This window comes from Polypterus senegalus, chromosome 5 (genome assembly GCF_016835505.1).
Source record: "Polypterus senegalus isolate Bchr_013 chromosome 5, ASM1683550v1, whole genome shotgun sequence".
In the NCBI taxonomy this organism is placed as follows: Eukaryota; Metazoa; Chordata; class Cladistia; order Polypteriformes; family Polypteridae; genus Polypterus; species Polypterus senegalus.
In genome coordinates this window covers 120,523,978-120,545,397 of record NC_053158.1, presented here as the reverse complement: position 1 = coordinate 120,545,397, position 21,420 = coordinate 120,523,978, and the positions used below count along the sequence as shown (strand labels likewise).

General features: G+C 38.3%; 1 protein-coding gene across 17 annotated transcripts in view; it reads left to right on the top strand.

The window, feature by feature from the left end:
• The window catches only part of LOC120529466 (putative POTE ankyrin domain family member M), a 232,022-nt gene that overhangs the window by 106,130 nt on the left and 104,472 nt on the right, over positions 1-21,420 (top strand). For 15 of the 17 annotated variants that reach the window (XM_039753296.1, XM_039753284.1, XM_039753281.1 and 12 more), the window contains one exon: positions 4,467-4,508. The exons of the other annotated variants lie outside the window; for them this stretch is intronic. In XM_039753296.1, coding sequence (XP_039609230.1) covers positions 4,467-4,508 — 42 coding nt within the window. The remainder of the gene's footprint in view (positions 1-4,466; positions 4,509-21,420) is intronic. 17 annotated transcript variants of the gene reach the window in all.

Below are 21,420 nucleotides of genomic sequence, written 5' to 3'. Positions count from 1 at the left end.
TATATATATATATATATATATATATACACACACACCCCTATCTACATTATTTATTTATATATATACACACACACACACACACACATACATACATACATACATACACACACACAAATTATATATATATATGTGTGTGTGTGTGTGTGTATGTATGTATGTGTGTGTATATATGATGTAGATAGGTATGTATGTATATATATATATATATATATATATATGTATATATATATATATATGTGTGTGTATATGTAGATATGTACTGTATATATGTATATAGATATGAAGATATGTATGTGTGTGTATATATATGTAGACTCAAACCCATTATGACAGCAGCAATCTAAGCTGTAAGAAAACAGTAAAAAGGAGGCGTGTCAGACGTCGTGGTACATTTTCTGATGCAGCTAGACGAAAACAACTTTGTGACGATGCCGCCAAATACACAAAACAATTACATTGACAATCATGTTAAGTTATTTTCAAAATGTTTCCTTTTCTTTTTCATAACTTCTTTAACACACGACATCGCTGCAAAGCGCGGGTTTTTTGCATTATATATATATCACAGTGACACTCATAACAGTGACAAAACAATTACATTGACAATCATGTTACGTTATTTTCAAAATGTTTCCTTTTGTTTCTCTTTCCTTCTTTAACACACTACTTCTCCGCTGCGAAGCGCAGGTATTTTTCTATATATACCTGTATATATAGATAGATAGATAGATATGTATATATATATATATGTGTGTGTATATATATACAGTGGAGGAAATAATTATTTGACCCCTCACTGATTTTGTAAGTTTGTCCAATGACAAAGAAATGAAAAGTCTCAGAACAGTATCATTTCAATGGTAGGTTTATTTCAACAGTGGCAGATTGCACATCAAAAGGAAAATCGAAAAAATAACTTTAAATAAAAGATAGAAATTGATTTGCATTTCATTGAGGGAAATAAGTTTTTGAACCCTCTAACAAAAAAAGACTTAATACTTAGTGGAAAAACCCTTGTTTGCAAGCACAGAGGTCAAACGTTTCTTGTAATTGATGACCAAGTTTGGCACATTTTAGGAGGAATGTTGGTCCACTCCTCTTTGCAGATCATCTCTAAATCCCTAAGGTTTCGAGGCTGTCTCTGTGCTACTCTGAGCTTGAGCTCCCTCCATAGGATTTCTATTGGATTAAGGTCCGAGACTGACTAGGCCACTCCATGACCTTAATGTGCTTCTTCTTGAGCCACTCCTTTGTTGCCTTTGCTGTATGTTTTGGGTCATTGTCGTGCTGGAACACCCATCCACGACCCATTTTCAGTTTCCTGGCAGAGGGAAGGAGATTGTCGCTCAGGATTTCACGATACATGGCTCCGTCCATTTTCCCGTTAATGCGATTAAGTTGTCCTGTGCCCTTAGCAGAAAAACACCCCCAAAGCAAAATGTTTCCACCCCCATGCTTGACGGTGGGGACGGTGTTTTGGGGTCATAGGCAGCATTTTCTTCCTCCAAACACAGCGAGTTGAGTTAATGCCAAAGAGCTCTATTTTGGTCTCATCAGACCACAGCACCTTCTCCCAGTCACTCTCTGAATCATTCAGGTGTTCATTGGCAAACTTCAGACGGGCCTGCACATGTGCCTTCTTGAGCAGGGGACCTTGCGAGCCCTGCAGGATTTTAATCCATTGCGTGTAATGTGTTTCCAATGGTTTTCTTGGTGACTGTGGTCCCTGCTAATTTGAGGTCATTAACTAACTCCTCCCGTGTAGTTCTAGGATTCTTTTTCACCTTTCTCAGAACCATTGACACCCCCGAGGTGAGATCTTGCGTGGAGCCCCAGAGCGAGGTCGATTGATGGTCATTTTGTGCTCCTTCCATTTCGAACAATCTCACCAACAGTTGTCACCTTCTCTCCCAGCTTCTTGCTAATGGTTTTGTAGCCCATTCCAGCCTTGTGCAGGTCTACAATTTTGTCTCTGACATCCTTGGACAGCTCTTTGGTCTTTCCCATGTTGTAGAGTGTGGAGTCTGCTTGATTGATTGATTCTGTGGACAGGTGTCTTTTATACAGGTGACTAGTTAAGACAGGTGTCCTTAATGAGGGTGACTAATTGAGTAGAAGTGTCTAACCACTCTGTGGGAGCCAGAACTCTTAATGGTTGGTAGGGGTTCAAAACTTATTTCCCTCAATGAAATGCAAATCAATTTCTATCTTTTATTTAAAGTTATTTTTTCGATTTTCCTTTTGATGTGCAATCTGCCACTGTTGAAATAAACCTACCATTGAAATGATACTGTTCTGAGACTTTTCATTTCTTTGTCATTGGACAAACTTACAAAATCAGTGAGGGGTCAAATAATTATTTCCTCCACTGTATATATATATATATATATATATATATATATATATATATATGTAGATATGAGAACAACACTCATATCAATGACAAAACAATTACATTAACAATCATGTTGCGTTATTTTTTTCCTTTTCTTTTTCATACCTTCTTACTACTTCTCCGCTGCGAAGTGTGGGTATTCTGCTATTTTTTAATATATCTGCAACATTAAATATTTTAACCAATATTTTTTAAAGAAAATAATAATGTAAAATGTTTTTTTTTTAAAGAAAATAATAATGTAAAATGTTTTCATATTGGCCCCTGGTTAGAAGGTCTTATTTTCTTTTCCCTGTCCACTCTGTTTTCTCTGTCTCTCTCTGTCTGTGTTTAGAGGCTGTTACACCCATACGATTGGGAGGCAGCTAAAGGGTCTGAATAATAGTAGTACCGTGGCAGACCAGGGGGTGGTGAGCTGCACTCACTTTCTCACTCAATCCCCTGCAGACCATCCACGGGGAATCCCACTAGGTTCTGGTGCCATTGATGACACTACTTCTGGTACCAGTGCCATTGATGACATCACTTTCGGTACTGGGTGGGTGGGGGAACACACTGATGACGTCACTTTGTGTCCTGAAGACAACACTTCCGGTTTTGGTGTTATTGTTGATGTCACTTCTGGTTCTGGTCCTGGTGATGCCACTTCCTGTCCTGGGCTTTTAAGCTGCCATATTCTCGCTCTCTCATCAGTTCTGTTCTGGACTCAAACCTGAATAGAACTCTTTAAAAAAACAACCCTTTTTCAGCCAGGGCACAATAAATGGGTGCCTGCCCCAAACCTTTTTGATGTCTTCATGTTATTCTTGTGACAAGGTTTAAGTGCCTACTGATTGCCTGACCTTTAATGCATTAGGGGACATTTACATGATTCTTCCAATGTTGTAACTCATTCTGTGCTGCAGTGGTATCCCTTCTGGGCGCCATACCTTAACAGGTTTTACAATCATCTACAGTATGCTAAGTGACTTTTTCCTTGCTCATGTGGATGGGGTCTCCTTTGGAGGTTTTATCCAGCCCAATACAGTCCCGCCAATGCTCTTGTCTGTGGTCATTTGTGCCTCACACATTTTTGCATAAATATTGCATTTTTTATAAGACTCTTATGTTATTTAACTTCTATGTGTTAAGGACATTTCTGAAACAATTTGCCCACAGACATACTTTTTTATTTTATTTGAATTAAAAGTTCTCAGGGCTCTATCAATTCAGACAGTTATTCATTTCTATTTTTCCAAGGATAATAAAGAGTCATTGAGTATCAAATCACCCTCAAAGCTTAGGAAATCAGTGAAGGTACAGTAAAGTACCACAGAGCAGTGTTTTTGTGTAAGTATACATGTCAAGAGATAATTACCATGAATGTGCTTGTAAATATGTATATAAGTATTCCATACATTTTACCAGGCCCTATTGTGATGTTCAGGAATGCTTATGCACACACTCTGCAATACCTACTTAAAACTAGATCCTGTACAGTATTTACTACTCATTCTAGTAGCATGTTTTGAGACTGCTGGTCCAAACGGGAGACAACAGAAGAAACCCATCCATTCATATTGAAAACAGGGAAACTCAGAAGTCAGCCAAGCTTGGATCAAAATCTGGGAAATGACATTACTTGAAGCTGAAAAGATAATCTGTGTTCTCTTCTAACTGACTTCTTACCATCTTGTTTTTCTCATTTGTGTTTTTATGGTATCTTGAAGGCATATATGCCCAGTTTATGAAAGATTAATGTATTTATAAGGAATAATGCTCAGAAATATTTTTGTCAGATTCTTAAGAATAATTTTTTTTCTTTTTGTTTGGCTGTTTAAAATAGAGGCTCGAAATTTCATAAAACCAATGCTGGTTCTTAAAGAGAATAATTAAGCCAAGAAATTCATCCTCTTATTCGCATTGCTGCTTTTCATGACCTTCAAGCTTCTAGTTATTAATTTGTGTTGGGGATTTGAACTATCCAAATACATTTGTCCCTAGTTTTAATTTGGTGAATTATGTGAATAACAAACTGTCAAGGGAGCATCAGTTTAAGTCAAATTCCTTTTGATTTGTTTTTCTTTTTAAGGGTGAAGAAAGGTTGAAAACAAAGCTAAAAAAGCAATCAAAGGTATGTACAATATATGATATACAGTAATCCCTCCTCGATCGCGGGGGTTGTATTCCAGAACCCCCTGCGATAGGTGAAAATCTGCGAAGTAGAAACCATATTTTTGTATGGTTATTTTTATATATTTTAAGCCCTTATAAACTCTCCCGCACTGTTAACATTATTAGAGCCCTTTATACATGAAATAACACCCTTTAGTCAAAAGTTTAAACTGTGCTCCATGACAAGACAGAGATGACCGTTTTTTCTCACAATTAAAAGAATGCAAACATATCTTCCTCTTCAAAGAATGCGTGTCAGGAGCAGAGAATGTCAGAGAGAGAGAGAGCGAGCGAGAGAAAAGCAAACAATCAAAAAATCGATAAGTGCTTTTGGGCTTTTAAGTATGCCAAAGCACCGCGATAAAGCGGCATTTTTTAGAGGAGCGTACTTATCCTCTAGGCAAACAGCCCCTCTGCTCACACCCCCTCCGTCAGGCGCAGAGAATATCAAGCACCGCGCGGGGAGCATATCGTATATCATTGAGGAGTTTTAGTTAATACGTAATACATGCTCTGATTGGGTAGCTTCTAAGCTATCCGCCAATAGCGTCCCTGGTATGAAATCAATTGGGCAAGCAAACTGAGGAAGCATGTACCATAAATTAAAAGACCCATTGTCCGCAGAAATCCGCGAACCAGCGAAAAATCTGTGATATATATTTAGATATGCTTACATTTAAAATGGAGTGAAGCCGCGAAAGTCGAAGCGCGATATAGCGAAGGATCACTATAGTGTTTTATGAATATTTTTGTCAGTTTAGTTGTCACATATATAATTACAAATAGTTGTTTTAAATAGTTGCTTTATTAGTGTTAGGTTGATTGTTTTCACCAGTTAGATGGTTTTGTCACTTTAGTAACATGCTTAGATAATGTTAACTAAGCTTATATATATTTCCGTAATTACTCTTGTGCAGATTAAGTTTAAATACAACAGCATTTGTTCTGCACTGTTTCCTCTACAGTAATCTGGAATAGCTGTCCATTTATCTATGGGTGCTGACTTAGAGAATGTAGTAAAGGCATTTTGACATACGATCTAGAAGCAAATCTACATTATCTGCCATTCCATACGGTTTGTTTTCATCTGCAAACACATCTATAGCTTGTTACTTTTACTTATATCATCCTCAATTATGTATTTTAAGAGGAACAGTGATTTTAAGACTGAACCCTGACAAACACTATTTTTAACATCGCCCGATTCAGAAAAGGTTTCTAGAAAAATTACTTTTTTTCTGGTGTTTAAGCCAATTTTAAACTTAACTACACTGCACCTTGTATTTTACACTATTTTTTGCTAAATCTGTAGTCTCTCTGTATACTTTCTGAAAAATCAAGATAAATAACCATATGCACCTCTCTGATCATATGCTTTTGGTACTTCCTCATAATATTCCAACATATTAGTAACACAATTTCCCTCATCTACATTCATGGTGACTGCTCACTACTACACCTGTTCTTGCCAAGTGATTCTCGATTTTTCTTCAATAATTGTTTCCATTAATTTACCTATGATACATGTCAAGCCTAAGGCTATATCACATTACCAGACTTTTTTCCAGTTATTTTCAGTTGTGGCCTTCATTCAGATTGTGGCTGAACCCATTTTAACTGTTAAGCCTTTGTACAGCACCCGCTTCGTCAGGCAGCATACATACTACTGGCTGTTGGATAAAGGAGCAAGCATGACTGCACTGGAAAACTGGCACTCAGTTGTTAAAAGTGACATGGGCAGCAATTTTCATTAGTTTAAATTGACATGGCTTGTAGATGGATCTGTAAGGGCAGTCGGCAAATCAGACATACCCTACGACTAGTAGTATTGTATTGTGACATTGGTTTTACTGGATGGTTCCTTGAATCAGCTAGATCACCTTTTTCATATTATGCAAGACCATATGCTAAACTCCAGTCTTTACTGTACACAAGTAAAATTTATAATTTCAGAAAAGGAGACAAGGGTTTATGTTTGTTCATTAACCTCCGTAACCACTATAGAATAGCCAAGGTGATTTATTTGATTTCAACCTTTTTAATCTAAATACACCATCATGGCCCCTCATTGAGTGTACAATTTATATTCTTTTTTTTCCTAGCATGAATGCTTGCCAGGTTGTGCTTAGCAAGGTTATTATAGTTAATGAAAACTAAAATCAAAACTAAAACTATTAAAAAAAAAAAAAATTTGTAAACTGAAATAAAAATAATTACTGTAGATACTTGCGTATAAGTAGAAAAATTTATGCCTTAAAATTAATTAAAAAAAACCGGGTCGGCTGATCCGCGGGGAAGCACAATTTTCCATAGAATTTGGGTAATGGCACAGTGCTTTTATTTAAAACAGTCAATCAAAATCAGTGTTCAAAGTAAACAGTGCAGTGATTCAAAATAACTCTTCATTAAATAAATAATACATAAAGCAAACGTGGAGGTTTAAAAATCAATAAAATAGAAAAACAATCCTTTAAAAACCCGACCTAACACACAGGCTTCCACACAGCTGCCTGCGAGCGCTTGTTCGCTCGCTCGCCCACTCGCACACCCTCTCTCTCTCCTGCTTTGTCCAGCCACCTCTGTCTTTCTTTCTCTTCCTTGGTTTTTTTTACTCCGTTTTTCCTTCATTTCTAACTGACTCATGCTTCTCTTTATATGCAGAGAGGACATAGCAGCTGCAGCACATTAGCCACAGGAACAATCACGGATGTGGGCAGTCCCTCACCAGTGCACTAGGTGAGAAATGCCCACACCGCAGATCGCCCTGCGGCTCGCTAAGTCACGAGCGTGGTGATTATTATTTAAAAACTAAAATGGCCTTTGCTAAGAGAGCTGTGGAAACCATAACACCACATAAGCCTTTGTTGGAATTTCAAGCATCGGCTGGCTGGTGAATGCGGGTTATGAACAGATATGGGCTGTGCCTTCGTCAGCGAACAAAAACCGCGCAGAAGCTGCCGAAAGATCTAGAAGAAAAGGTCAGTTCCTTTCATAAATTTATTATCAAGCAAAGACAAAGGCATGACTTTGATCTCAGTAACATTGGTAACATGGATGAAACGCCAATGACATTTGATATGCCGGGGAATCGAACTGTAGCATGTATTGGTGAGAAGACCATACTTATTAAGACAACGGGCCATGAAAAAAACCCAAGTTTTACCCTTGACTTATATGCGGGTCATAACAAATTTCATAATTTTCGGCTTAAAAATACACTCGAATTATCTGCAAGATCGACTAATACGCGAGTATCTACGGTAATAAAACTTTAATGAAAAACTAAACAAAACTATTAAAGTAGCTGGAAAGACTAAATGAAATAAAATAATAATTTACTAAATTTTCATTTTCATTTTTGAATGAATATTCTTGCTGTTAGTTTTTAACTCTTAGAACTTTTAAATCTAAAACTGAAAGTCATCCACCACGAGCCGCCCGCACATATTCATCCAGTGAACGGCGGCTGGTGATGGCGGGCGGGTGTTCACACAGCATTTGTGGTGACAGAGCAAGCTGAATACATAAGTAAAGTGTGTGGAATAGAAAGCAATTTACGTGCCACTGTTCTTTCGACTTGTTGTACATCAAGATGTAATTCAGATGTCTGAAACTGAAATCTGCTGGTCAACAAAAACTTTACCGTATGGACAAAAGAATCACGAGTGAGTAACGTTTCAGTATATTTCTCAGGTGCCTGCATTTTCTTGACAGCAATTCACCTGCCACTTAGCACATGAAGTATAAAGTATAGTAATCATGAAAAATTTTTTTTTTTTTTTTGGAACCGTGTGTGTGTGTAAACATAACTCAAAAATGCAACTAGATTGATGGATGAAATTTGGCATGTGTTTGTTACACAAAAATTGTAGATATTTATTAACTTTTGGGCCAAATCCATCAACCAGAAGTGGTCCTTTACCTGAACACATTCGATTGTTTTTTTGTTATTCATGCAGCTACAGAGTCCAATTTATTTAACTTTTATAGTAGTTATTCAATATATTATTAATTTGATTTGATGTTGATGGTTCTTTAATGTATATAATATAATCATTGTCTTGCGGTTTGCTCCTTAATTATCCATCCCCATATCGGAGTACACAAGAAAGTCGAGGGGAGACCACTCCTGATTTTTGAAAATAAAACGGCACTTTGATCAAGAGACTGACAAGGTCATCATACAAGATCAGCATATTGTTGCTGACCAATCACTTTTGCTTTAAAAACGTCATTTAACAACGAAGCAATACAAACCTTGTAAAATGCCTAAGTTGGCAATGTCTCTACTGAAATACAGGTAGGTATGTAGACGAAGAGAGTCTGCCAAGTGATGAAAAGCTAAACATACTAATGTGTTTTTGTATTTATACTATATTTATTAATTTATCTTTTTTAGTTAATACTCGCAGCTCAAAACACCTGATGATATGAAAATAATCCAGTAGCAGTGTTTCTCTCTCTCTCTCTCTCTCTCAATAGATACTGTAGTTGAAATATCATATTCTTTTTGTTCTTAACATCAGCCATATTATACATATTGCATACAAGGGATTTTTCCAGCTTTGCATCCAAACCTGCTGGGGTTGGCTCCAGGCTTCCTGTGATCCTGCTCTGGATAAACTAGTTTAGATAATGTAGATATTGTTCTTAATCTCAGATGCTGTCTTTGTCATTTTGTGCCTCTCCATACTCTTATTACCATCTCTTGTTCTGCTCATTATTGGTTTACTGTTCTTATGATGGCCTATTCAAGTCTCACTGCCCCTAACCTTATTACTACTGTGATTTTTATGATCACACCTGTCAGAACACAGTAGAATCTCTTTTCTTATTTTTTTATGTCTTTTCAGGCCTGTAGGTGGCAAAATTCTGTCTAAATTGTTTGTGCCTGAGATGTAATCAGATCAATATGGCTGGTAGAAAATAACAAATCCCAGTATTTGAGATTTTTTTTTTTTAATGCAATGTTGATGGCATTCATTATAAGTACTTTGTCATTGGAGCAGAATATGTTGTGTGCTGTAGACATTTTAGAGTAAAAAACCCTCACACCTGAAAATTCAAATACGTTCATTACAAATTGGCCCATTGTGGGCAATTAAAGGAAAAAACTGCCAACAGGCAGTGCAGATTTATTCAGCAAAAATGACAGAAAATATGTTAAATTATAAAATTGTGTAAAATAGTTCATATTCAGTACCTGGTTTTGATTATGCTTGGTTTTTATCAGACAAAAACAAAACTAAATAGTAAGCGTGTTGTGTAGTGTAGTAAGCTTCCACTTACATTAAACTCATATCCAAACCCGTTAAGTGTACAGTTCTGTCTTATTGCGACACAAAAACTAAACTCCATAGTAGTTCTTTAACTATACTATAATGACTAACACTAATACTCAAACTAATATACAGTCATATGAAAAAGCTTGGGAACCCCTCTCAGCCTGCATAATAATTTACTTTCAACAAAAAAGATGATATTGGTATGTCTTTCATTTCTTAGGAACATCTTAGTATTGGGGTGTTTTTCGAACAAAGATTTTTAGTGAAGCAGTATTTAGTTGTATGAAATTAAATCAAATGTGAAAAATTTGGGTCCCCTTGCATGCATATCAGTAAAATTACATGTAACTGCTCAATCGTGATTACTTGCAACACCAAGTTGGTTGGACTAGCTCGATAAGCCTTGAACTTCATAGACAGGTGTGTCCATCATGAGAAAATGTATATAAGGTGGTCAATTGCAAGTTGTGCTTCCCTTTGACTCTCCTCTGAAAAATGACAACATGGGATTCTCAAAGCAACTCTCAACAGATCTGAAAGCAAAGATTGTTTTCATATCATGGTTTAGGGGAAGGCTGCAAAAAGCTATCTCAGAGGTTTAAACTGTCCATTTCAACTGTAAGGAATGTAATCGGGAAATGGAAGGTCACAGTTGCTGTTGAACCCAGGTCTGGCAGGCCAAGAAAAATACAGGAGCAACACATGTGCAGGATTGTGAGAATGGTTAGAGACAACCCACAGATCACCTCCAAAGACCTGCAAAAACATCTTGCTGCAGATGATGTGTCTGTACGTCGTTCTACAATTCAGCACAATTTGCACAAAGAACATCTGTATGGCAGGGTGATGAGAAAGAAGCCCTTTCTGCACTTTCATCACAAAGCTTGTTCTATGCAAATGCTCATTTAGACAAGCCAGATTAATTTTGGAACAAAGTGCTTTGGACTGATGAGACAAAAATTTAATTATTTGGTCATAACCCCGCATTCCAAGAAAAATATCTGCTACCTACTGTCAAATTTGGTGGCAGTTCCATCATGCTGTGGGGCTGTGTGGCTAGTTAAGGGACTGGAGCCCTTGTTAAAGTCGAGGGTCGGATGAATTCAGCCCACTATCAACAGATTCTTCAGGATAATGTTCAAGCATCAGTCACAAAGTTGAAGTTACGCAGGGGTTGGATATTCCTACAAGACAATGACCCAAAACACAGTTTAAAATCTACAAAGGCATTCATGCAGAGGGAGAAGTACAATGTTCTGTAATGGCCGTCACAGTCCCCTGACTTGAATATCATAGAAAATCTATGGGATGATTTGAAGCAGGCTGTCATCAAATTTAACTGAACTGGAGAAGGTTTTGTATGGAAGAATGGTTAAAAATACCTTCATCCAGAGTCCAGACACTCATCATAGACTATAGGAGGCGTTATAGTTAAGTCCATAAATATTTGGACAGAGACTTTTTTTCTGATTTTTGGTTCTGTACATTACCATAATGAATTTTAAATGAAACAACTCCGATGCAGTTGAAGTTCAGACTTTCAGCTTTATTTCAGTGGGTTGAACAAAAAGATTGCATAAAAATGTGAGGGAACTCAAAAGTAACTGGACAAATTAAATAACTGGAAATAAAATGTTAATTTGTAATACTTGGTTGAAAACCCTTTACTGGCAGTGACAGCCTGAAGTCTTGAACTCATGGACATCACCAGATTCTGGGTTTCCTCCTTTTAAATGCTCTCCCAGGCCTTTACAGCAGCGGCTTTCAGTTGCTGTTTGTTTGCGGGCCTTTCTGTCCGAAGTTTAGTCTTCAGCAAGTGAAATGCATGCTCAATTGGGTTAAGATCAGGTGACTGACTGACTTCACTTCTTTGCTTTAATAAACTTCTGGGTTGCTTTGGCTGTATGTTTTGGGTCATTGTCCATCTGTATCATGAAACGCCGCCCAATCAATTTGACTGCATTGAGCTGAATTTGAGCAGACAGTATGTCTCTGAACACCTTAGAATTAATTTGGATGCTTCTGTTCTGTGTCACATCATCAATAAACACTAGTGTCCCAGTGCCACACTGGCAGCCATGCACACCCAAGCCATTACACTGCCTCCACCGTGTTTTACAGATGATGTGGTATGCTTTGGATAATGAGCTGTTCCACGCCTTCTCATTACTTTTTTTGTTTTTGCAATCATTCTGGTAGTGGTTGATCTTGGTTTCATCTGTCCAAAGAATGTTTTTCCAGAACTGTGTTGGCTTTTTTTCCAATCTAGCCTTTCTGTTCTTGAGGATTATTAGTGGTTTGCACCTTGCAGTGCGCCCTCTATATTTACTTTCATGCAGTCTTCTCTTTATGGTAGACTTGGATATTGATACGTCTACCCCCTGGAGAGTGTTGTTCACTTGGTTGGCTGTTGTGAAGGGGTTTCTCTTCACCATGGAAGTGATTCTGCGATCATCCACCACTGTTGTCTTCCGTGGACGTCCAGGTCTTTTTGCGTTGCTGAGTTCACCAGTGCTTGCTTTCTTTCTCAGGATGTACCAAACTGTAGATTTTGCCACTCGTAATATTTTAGCAGTTTCTCGGATGGGTTTTTTCTGTTTTCGCAGCTTAAGGATGGCTTCTTTCACCTGCATGGAGAGCTCCTTTGACTGCATGTTTTCTGTTCACAGCAAAATCTTCCACATGCAAGCACCACACCTCAAATCAACTCCAGGCCTTTTATCTGCTTAATTGATGTCAGAGATGGCTGGAGTCAGGAGGAGAAAGACAAGGTCTTGGAAGAGAGGCAAGGAGGCGGTCTGAAAGAGAAGAAGGCACTGTATTGTTGGCCAGTTGGCCTTTGGGGACTTGAGGGTTGTGTGCACTACTGTAAATATGATTAATAAACGTGTTGTAGGTGACATTGACATGTCCGCCTGTCTGTGTCCGGGCCAGCTTCCACAATGGCATCCCAAATGGGATTCTCTGCCTGGTTCAAAGCAGGGACCCCTTAAAAATAATTTTGTGGGCAGTCCAGAACACAGGTAAGCCCACACACGCGTTGCGGGAGCAGCGGATGCACAACCCCGTGAGAGCGATTCACCCCACGGACCACCACTGGTCCACGGGAGAGCCGTTTCCCCCTGTTGCGCGTTGACAGCGGACATTGCAGAAGTTCAGTGGGCTCCTACAGGCGCGCCATCGCTGCAGGTTCCTGGGATGGCGCTGCATCTAGTGAGGCCACGCCGAGGACGTCTCCTTTGTTAGATGGGACGCGGGAGGTGAGTTCCCTTATTACCGGCAGCCTGGCATGTTTTGTCTTTTGCAGGCAGGGGCTGCCCGGATCCGCACCAGTGCCAGAAGCATGCTGGTCTGCGAGGCTTCGACATTGCGGCAGGAGCTGCCGAGAAGGAGACACTGCAACTGAAAGAGCCAGCATGCCGCTGCACCAGGAGGAAAGGAGCCAAAATGGCTGTGGACTGGAAGTCCCTTCCCGTGACAGGCAAGGGATTGGACGGTGTGTCCTGTGTGCCCACCGATGATTGGATGCAGGCGGGACTAAGGAATGTCTGTCTCGTGCTGAGGAAGGACCCGATTGGGCTGGAGGAAAGGCCCCTCAGAAGGTCGCAGGCGGATGTGCCTGACTGCCAGTTAAGGCAACCATCGACTGACCCTTTGTGCTTGCCGGTAGCTCTGCGTGAGCTGGAGGAGTGCCTCCAGTCTGCAGAGTCGCTATTACAGGTGATACGTGTCCTCTGTAAAGGATTGAAGGAGCTGGAGGTGAAAGCGGTCGCGTCCGTGATGACGCTGCGACAGTGGGTTGATCGGCATGACGCTGGAGTCTTCAGCCGAAATGGACGCGGCGGGGAAGGTAAATGAAGCCATCCCCGTAAAGAATAAGAGAGGTCCCACCGAAAAGGCCTGTGAACCTCGTGAACGGAACCAAGTAGAGGGATCCCTGACAGTGGACGCAGCGCTCAGTGCTGAGAAACAGCGAGGGGGCTGACAGGACGTGGGCTGATGTGTGCCCCAGGTCTTAGTGCTCTCCACCCCAAGCCAGCCACAGCCTCATGTCGTTCTACACGGGCATCCAGACGGGAAAGGGTCCCTTTCTTTGACATAAGGAGACTCAGACCGTCAAAGCATCCCAGAGAAGGAGGAGAAACTGAGGGAGGACGTGAGGTAGGCCACTCACGTCCAATGGAGGATCTCTCTCTGCGGAGGCAGAGGGGTGCCTTGAAGTCCGCTGAGGCTACGGGGGCGCGATCGGCTCCAACACGTGGGGCACGGAACCCACGGAGGGGGTGCCAAAGAGGCAATTTGCTGGGTGCCGGTTGGAGGGGGGAGCGCAGCCTTTGCGTAGCACAGAAGGACGCCCAGGGGTGATGTCTAGGCAACAGCGCTACCCCTGTCTTTTTGTGTGTTGCAGGAACTGACCCCGGACACACAATAGGACCCGCTTGTTTGGGAACCTGCCCTCGCGGGATGTACCGCTCCACCCTACGGGTCTTTGCTGGCGGAGGGGCAGTGTCAAAGATAGCTGGAGTCGGGAGGAGAAAGACAAGGTCTTGGAGAAGAGGCAAGGAGGCGGCCTGAAAGAGAAGAAGGCACTGTATTGTCGGCCAGGACTTTGGGGACTTAAGGGTTATGTGTATTACTGTAAATATGATTAATAAATGTGTTGTGGGTGACATTAACGTGTCCGTCCTGTCTGTGTCGGCTTCCACATTGGTAATGACATAATGACGGACTTGCCCACACTTGTCCATGAAATAGCCTTTGAGTCAATTGTCCAAATACTTTTCAACCCCTGAAATGAAGGGATTGTGTTAAAAAAAATTCTTTAGTTGCCTCATATTTTTATGCAATCTTTTTGTTCATCCCACTGAATTGAAGCTGAAAATCTGCACTTCCAACTGCACCTGAGTTGTTTCATTTAAAATTCACTGTGGTAATGTACAGAACCAAAATTAGAAAAAAATTGTCTCTGTCCAAATATTTATGGACCTACAGTAACTGTATATTTGCAAAAGGAGGCTCAACTTAAGTATTGACGTAATATCTCTGTTGGGGTGCCCAAATTTATGCACCTGTCTAATTTTCTTATGATGCATGTTGGATATTTTCTGTTAATCCAATAAACTTAAAGTCACTACTGAAATACAACTGTTTCCATAAGACATGTCATATAATAAAAGGAAGTTGTTACTTTGCGAGCTCAGCTAATGATAAACAAAAATCCAAAGATTTAAGAGGGGTTCCCAAACTTTTTCATATGACTGTATATAAAAATAAAATAGAAATGTCTTTGTAAAATAAAAACTAAATTAAAACTAAAAATACACGATGAAGGAAACCTAAACTATATTGAATTTCCAAGTAAGGTCAGAAAAAATATAGTAATAATAACTAATATAAAAAGGCAAAACTATAATAACCTTGGTGCTTTTTTTTTAGCATTTTATTAAATTTTTTTAAATCAACATTCCAAACAAGCAAGTCAAGATTGCAAGACAAGCAACCCTCACCCATGAGAAAGAGAGCTAGGCTACCAGAGTAAAATTTTAAGCTAGTCAAAACAAGTAAATAGATAAATTAATAAATGAATGAAAATAAATAGAATAAAAAAGAGGGGAGGGAATCTGCTTCCTCAGTTTAAATGCTTATTCTAAAATGTTATTGATTAGATCCTGCCTTGTTTTGAAGATGTTTTGTACAGATCCTCAAAGTGAAAATTTTATTTTTTCCAATTTCATATAGTATATAACATCAGTTACTCACTGACTTCAAACAGGTGAATTCTTCCACATGTGCAAGATAAGTCTACGTGCCAATAGGAAAAATAAATTTGGAGTGTAATTATTTGTAGTATGTGAAGACGTTTTCTATGTACAGATCTAAGTGATTTAATCCTGAATGTTGTCCAGATATAAAAAAACTGGGTACGTTTGAGAGAGTGAAAAAGGTGGTTCTCATGCAGAGGTGCCACATATAAAATGTTCTCCATCTTAAAATGCTTCCTACATTGGTTCCATATTCTGAGTGAGTGAAGCAAAATTGGGTTGTTAGTATATTGGCGATGACCTGTACTTATTGGGGTACAAAGCAACAAATATAAAGAAGTACTGTAAGATTTTATTTCTGTTGTGCATCAAGCCTGTGTATGTTCATCTATTTGTGTCAATGTCCAGGTTTTTATAGTTTGTATATTTGTCGCCCAGTAATAAAATTGAAAACTAGGTAGAGTCATGCCACCTTCTGCCTTAGATCTTTGTAGGGTTGCCCTTTGGATATGTGGCTGTTTTGAATTCCAAATAAATGAGGTTATGGTTGAATCTAATTTCTTAAACAATGATTTATTGATGTATGTTGGAATGTTTTGAAATAGAAAAAGAAGCTTAGGAAGGATCTTCATCTTGACAATGTTAATTTCTCCATCTAAATTGAGATGAAGGGTAGACCATCTTGCTTAATTTTTTCTATACAGATGTTTTTGTTGATTAAGAGCTTTATGTTTACTTGTGATGTTTACCCCTAGGTATTTAAACTGATCTGCGATGATAAAAGGGAAGGTGTCCAATCTAATATTGTGTGGTTGAGAATTCACTGGAAAGAGCAAACTTTTATTCAAACTAATTCTGAGGCCAGAAATCTACAGATGACTAGAGTACCATATTTATTTGCATACAGAAAAATTCACTTCACTGATAATCCCCTTTATCTCATAAGCATTTTGACAGTGAACTGCTAGTGACTCGATGGCTATTGCGAAAAGCAGTGGAGACAAGGGCCGTTCTTGTCTAGTATCACGTTCTAGTTTGAAGTAGTCTGAATTAATGTTAATACAAACTGAAGCTTCTGGGCTGGCATACAGTAATTTGATCCATGCACACATGTTTGGGCCAAACCTTAATTGCTCCAATGTAGTGAAAAAGTAGTTCCATTCAAACATATTAAATGCTTTTTGTGTATCTAATGACAATAATATTGTGAATATATTACATTAAACAGGTATTGAAGATTGGAAGCTGAGTGTCTGCTTTTAATAAATTCAGTTTCAGAAAAGGATTGGAAGGTAGCGATGCACAGAATTCACTTGAGTTCTATATGTGCAAAACATATCATTATTCAACTTAAAATTATATGTCGAGCACATCTGTCTCCTTTAAAATTGGCCAAAATGTTTCCATGGGCAAGATCCAACCTGCGAGCGTTGCATTCAAGTTCCGGCCTCACTGGGCTACATGTTTTGGGTGTGCAAAAAATTAGCATCTTTCTGGACAAAAATCTTTAAATGCCTTTCAGACAGCCTTGGTGTCACAATACCTACTAATCCATTAAAAGCTGTGTTTGGTGTATTTTCAGATGGGCTTAAAATAGAGGACGACAAGCAAACTGAAACTGGAAAAAAAATCTAATTCTCACTTAGAGGATCTATACAAAACTTTTTCAGAACCTTGGCAGGATCTAATCAATAACATTTTAGAATAAGCATTTTAATTGAGGAAGCAGATTCTCTCCTTTTTTAACTCTATTTTTATTCATTTATTAACTTATTTACTTATTTTTACTAGGTTAACGTTTTGCTCTTTTGTCCTAGCTCTCTTTCTTATGGATGGGATTTGATTTGTTTCAAACCTAGTTTTTCTAAAACTTGACTTATTTGCATGGAATGTTGTTTGATTTTAATAAAATCAATAAAACAAAGTTGGTGACATTACAGAAGGAAGCATTTTCTCCATCATTCTAGCTAGGACTTTGGAGAATATCTTAACATGATTATTCAGAAGTGAAATTGGTCTGTATGATGCACATTGTAATAAGTCCTCATTTTGCTTATGAAATACATTAATTTAGTGCTTGGTGAAAACTTCGAGGTAGACTTTTATTGTCTGCAGCATCTGTAAATGTTGCTAATAGAAGGGAAGCTAGCTTAGTTGAGATTTTTTTTATAAAATTTGTCAGGGTAGCTATCCGGGCCTGCTGCTTTCTCACTGTGAAGTAAGTTTATAGCATCTGGTAATTCTGAGAGTGCTAGAGGTTTATTCAATTCCTCTGCACTGAGAGCATCAAGTTGTGATATGTGTAATGCATCCAGAAATGCATTAGGTTGTGTCTTGTCTTCTTTAAAGTCAGTAGAATATAAGGAGTCTCTAAATGTGTGCATTGTATTTGTATGGTCAATGATTTTGTGTCCTTCTGTGTTGGTGATTGCTGGGATTACATTGCCAACTCCTGCTTGTGGTTTTGTTGAGCTAAGATTTTATTAGCTTTCTCTCCATATTCATAATAATGATGTCTTGATTTAAAAATGAGTTGTTCCGTTTCTTTAGTTGTCAAGTGGTTGAGTTCTGAATGTAGAGCCTGTCTTTTCCTAAGAAGTGCCTCATTTGGACACCTGGCATGTTCATCTATTCTGGTAATTTCACTGATTAGTTCTGATACCTTCTTGGTTTCCAATGTACTTCTGTTGAAAAGATGTGAGATAATCTGTCCTCTTAAGAAAGCCTTCAGGGTTTCCCAGAGTGTTCCTGTAGAAACCTCTGAGGATGTATTTGTCTCTAAGGAAAAATCGATTTGCTTGGATAAAAATTCTGTACAGTTCTTGTCTACTAATAAAAGTGGGTTAAGACACCAGCTGCAAGATGAGTATGTGGAGAATAATAATTTTAGCTCCATGATCAAAGGGGTGTGGTCGGAGATAACAATAGTGTCGTACTTACAAGATTTAATTGTAGGCAAGAAATTGTTATCTATAAAGAAATAATTAATTTTTGAATAGCAGTGATACACTGGTGAGTAGAAGGAAGTTAGGGTTTAGAAATCTCCAGGGGTCTGATAAGTTGTGATCAGTTACAAACTGTGTAATTGTCTTTGCAGTGTTAAATGTCATCGCCTCTGTGGCAGGAGACCTTTCTGGGTGTGGATTTTAAACGCAGTTAAAATTCCCAGCTATTACAATTTTTATGAGTGTTCACATTGGGAATGGATGCAAAAATATTTTGGATAAAGTCCCTATCATTCACATTGGGTGCGTAGCTTTTTATCAAAATCTCTTTACAGTTAAAACATTTACCCATGACAATCACATATCCCCCTTCAGGGTCAGATACTACAGCTGATACTACGAATGAGATTGTTCTATGTATAAGAATTCCCAAATCTCTAGTTTTCTTTGTACACCTGGAATGGAATATTTGACCACTCTAGTCTCTGTGCAGCTTAAACTGATCATTGCTTAATAAGCGGATCTCCTGTAAAAATACAGTTTTAGTGTTTAGACCTGTTAGGTGAGAGAATACTTTCTTTCTCTTTAATTCGTGATCTAGACCTGTAACATTCCAGCTCCCAAAGTTAACTGTTTGATCATAGAGACATTGCTGCTGAACTTTTTTTGTCAGTTTATGGTCTTGGGATAAGACAGATTTGACCTTAATTTCCAATTTTCCCAGGAGTTACTGCCATGAAGCCTATTGTTACCTTGCTCTCTTTCTCTCCCCATGTGAGGCTAGACCACACTTCACAAAGTCCCAGTCCTGCAACATACCTAGAGACAGAGCACATCCAAAACAAAACCCCTGCAGTGGCGTATATGGATTAAAACAGAGACATCTATTGACAATAAAGTCCAAATGCTATAAGCATAAAATATCATCTTAAACAGTCTTGAGAGAGTAAACCCATGGAATGATTTAATTTAACATGTAATTTAAATTGTAATTTTTTAAAACGCACAATAAGAGTCCTAAGTTTAGAGGTATTTGATCCCTGTATGCGGTGAGCTGCTGCTATCGCAGTGTCTGATTTGAAGTCCTCTCCAATTATTTTAGGGAATAGTTCAGCTACTAATGGTGGTTGGTTAAAAAATAAGAGAAAAAAATAACACAGCTGCTAACGGAGTTCCGCTTCAGACATCCATCTCCAGTAACAGACAAGACCAAAATCATTATTTTTCTATTCTTAAATTCCTCCTTCTCTAATAAACATGCCTTTGCTACTCCTGTGCTGCTCTGCTTCAGCCATTAAGGACTCAAGTGTAGCAGACTTGTTTTTGGACAGTTGAAAAAACGGCAAAAAGGGGGAAAAAGTTGTAACAAGTACGTCATAACCTCTAGTGGAAACCATAAACAAAGATTTATGAGAAAATGCCTTTATTTAATTTTGTTTGTGTCATATATCACATAGAAACAACACACAGCTCTTCGTGTTGTTTCTGATAATGATACTAGCACTTTAATTTTTAATGCATTAGCTTACTTTTGGGCAGTACTTTATGTCTTTTGTAATATAATGTATAATGAAAAAGTTACAAAATCTTTTCATTACAGGAGTTAAGTATGCATTAGTTTACTGTATTTACACTTCATATTTCTATTCACTTAAATTTCTTGGTTTATATGCAGACATTCTGGCTTCAGTTTTTACAATGTGAGACATACTTTCTGTATTACATGCGGGAGTGTTTGGTCATGAAGTAAGAAACTCAACATGCTTCTGGTTCCTGGTGTTTGTTGTTTTTAACTATTTGTTGAGTTGAATAATCCATGTTTTACTTTGTTTCTTGTATTTGTTTTTGAAGATTGTTTCTACCTTCATGAACTGGCCCTTAATTTAAGGATACTGTTTATTGTCTGTCTATTCTGGGATGAGCCTTTTGGGCCTGCAGTAACTCATTGCTTAAACTGTTACAAAGCCAGTCTTGGCTCAATGGAGTTCAATTTTGCACCTTTGCATTTGGATATGACAGTCCATCTAAGTAGTTTAATTGTATGTGCTGAGATTGCTGTATTCATTTGTTCCTCAAATTACCCTTAGCATATTCTGTCCACATTTTTCCTTTGCCCAGAGTGCTTTCCTTTTGGGGAGTGCTTGCTGTTAGGCTGGCATAAAATCCTTGAATTACTCTACATATGAACTCCTGGCATTGACAAGGCACTACAGGTTATTCTTTGCTGTTTTTTTCTTTGAATTTGACCATGAGCATTCCCTTCAATGTGTTCATTGTAGTTTCTACCGCCATTGGAGGATGTATAGAACTGCTGGGTGCATTATCATCTCTCTTGAGTCGATAATACGTTTGGAGCCTGGCCATGCATAGAAGCTATTTCTATTTCAAGTTAGCAGTGGAATGTTAAAGTTGTGCTGATAAATCTTCAGTTTCACAACACTAAAGCAGCTCTTATGACTTTTTATATAGATAAGAAAATAGTTTGTTTTTTTTCTGAGTGAAACTCCTATGTGATTTACTTCTATTTCTGAGGATTGCTGTTATCTATATGTCTGATTACAAAGTGAAACTAATGAATTTTTATTCTTGTTTCTCTTGAATATTTAGTTAGCTGTCAAACCCATAGCATTTTATCATTATTGTACCTAAACCTTTTAAGTTTATTGTTTAATAAACCTTTCCTATTAGGTAGGTAAGTAGATAGACATAACTTTTTGTCGCCAGGGGGAAATGTAGCTTTTTACAGAAGCTTTTTTTTTTTTAAAAAAAAAAACATATAGATAGATAGATACTGTGGTCTAAACACACACCAGAATCTTTAAAAAGGAAAGAAATGGGGGTTAAGGGGAAGAGAAAGAGAGCAGGCTTGATCTATATCT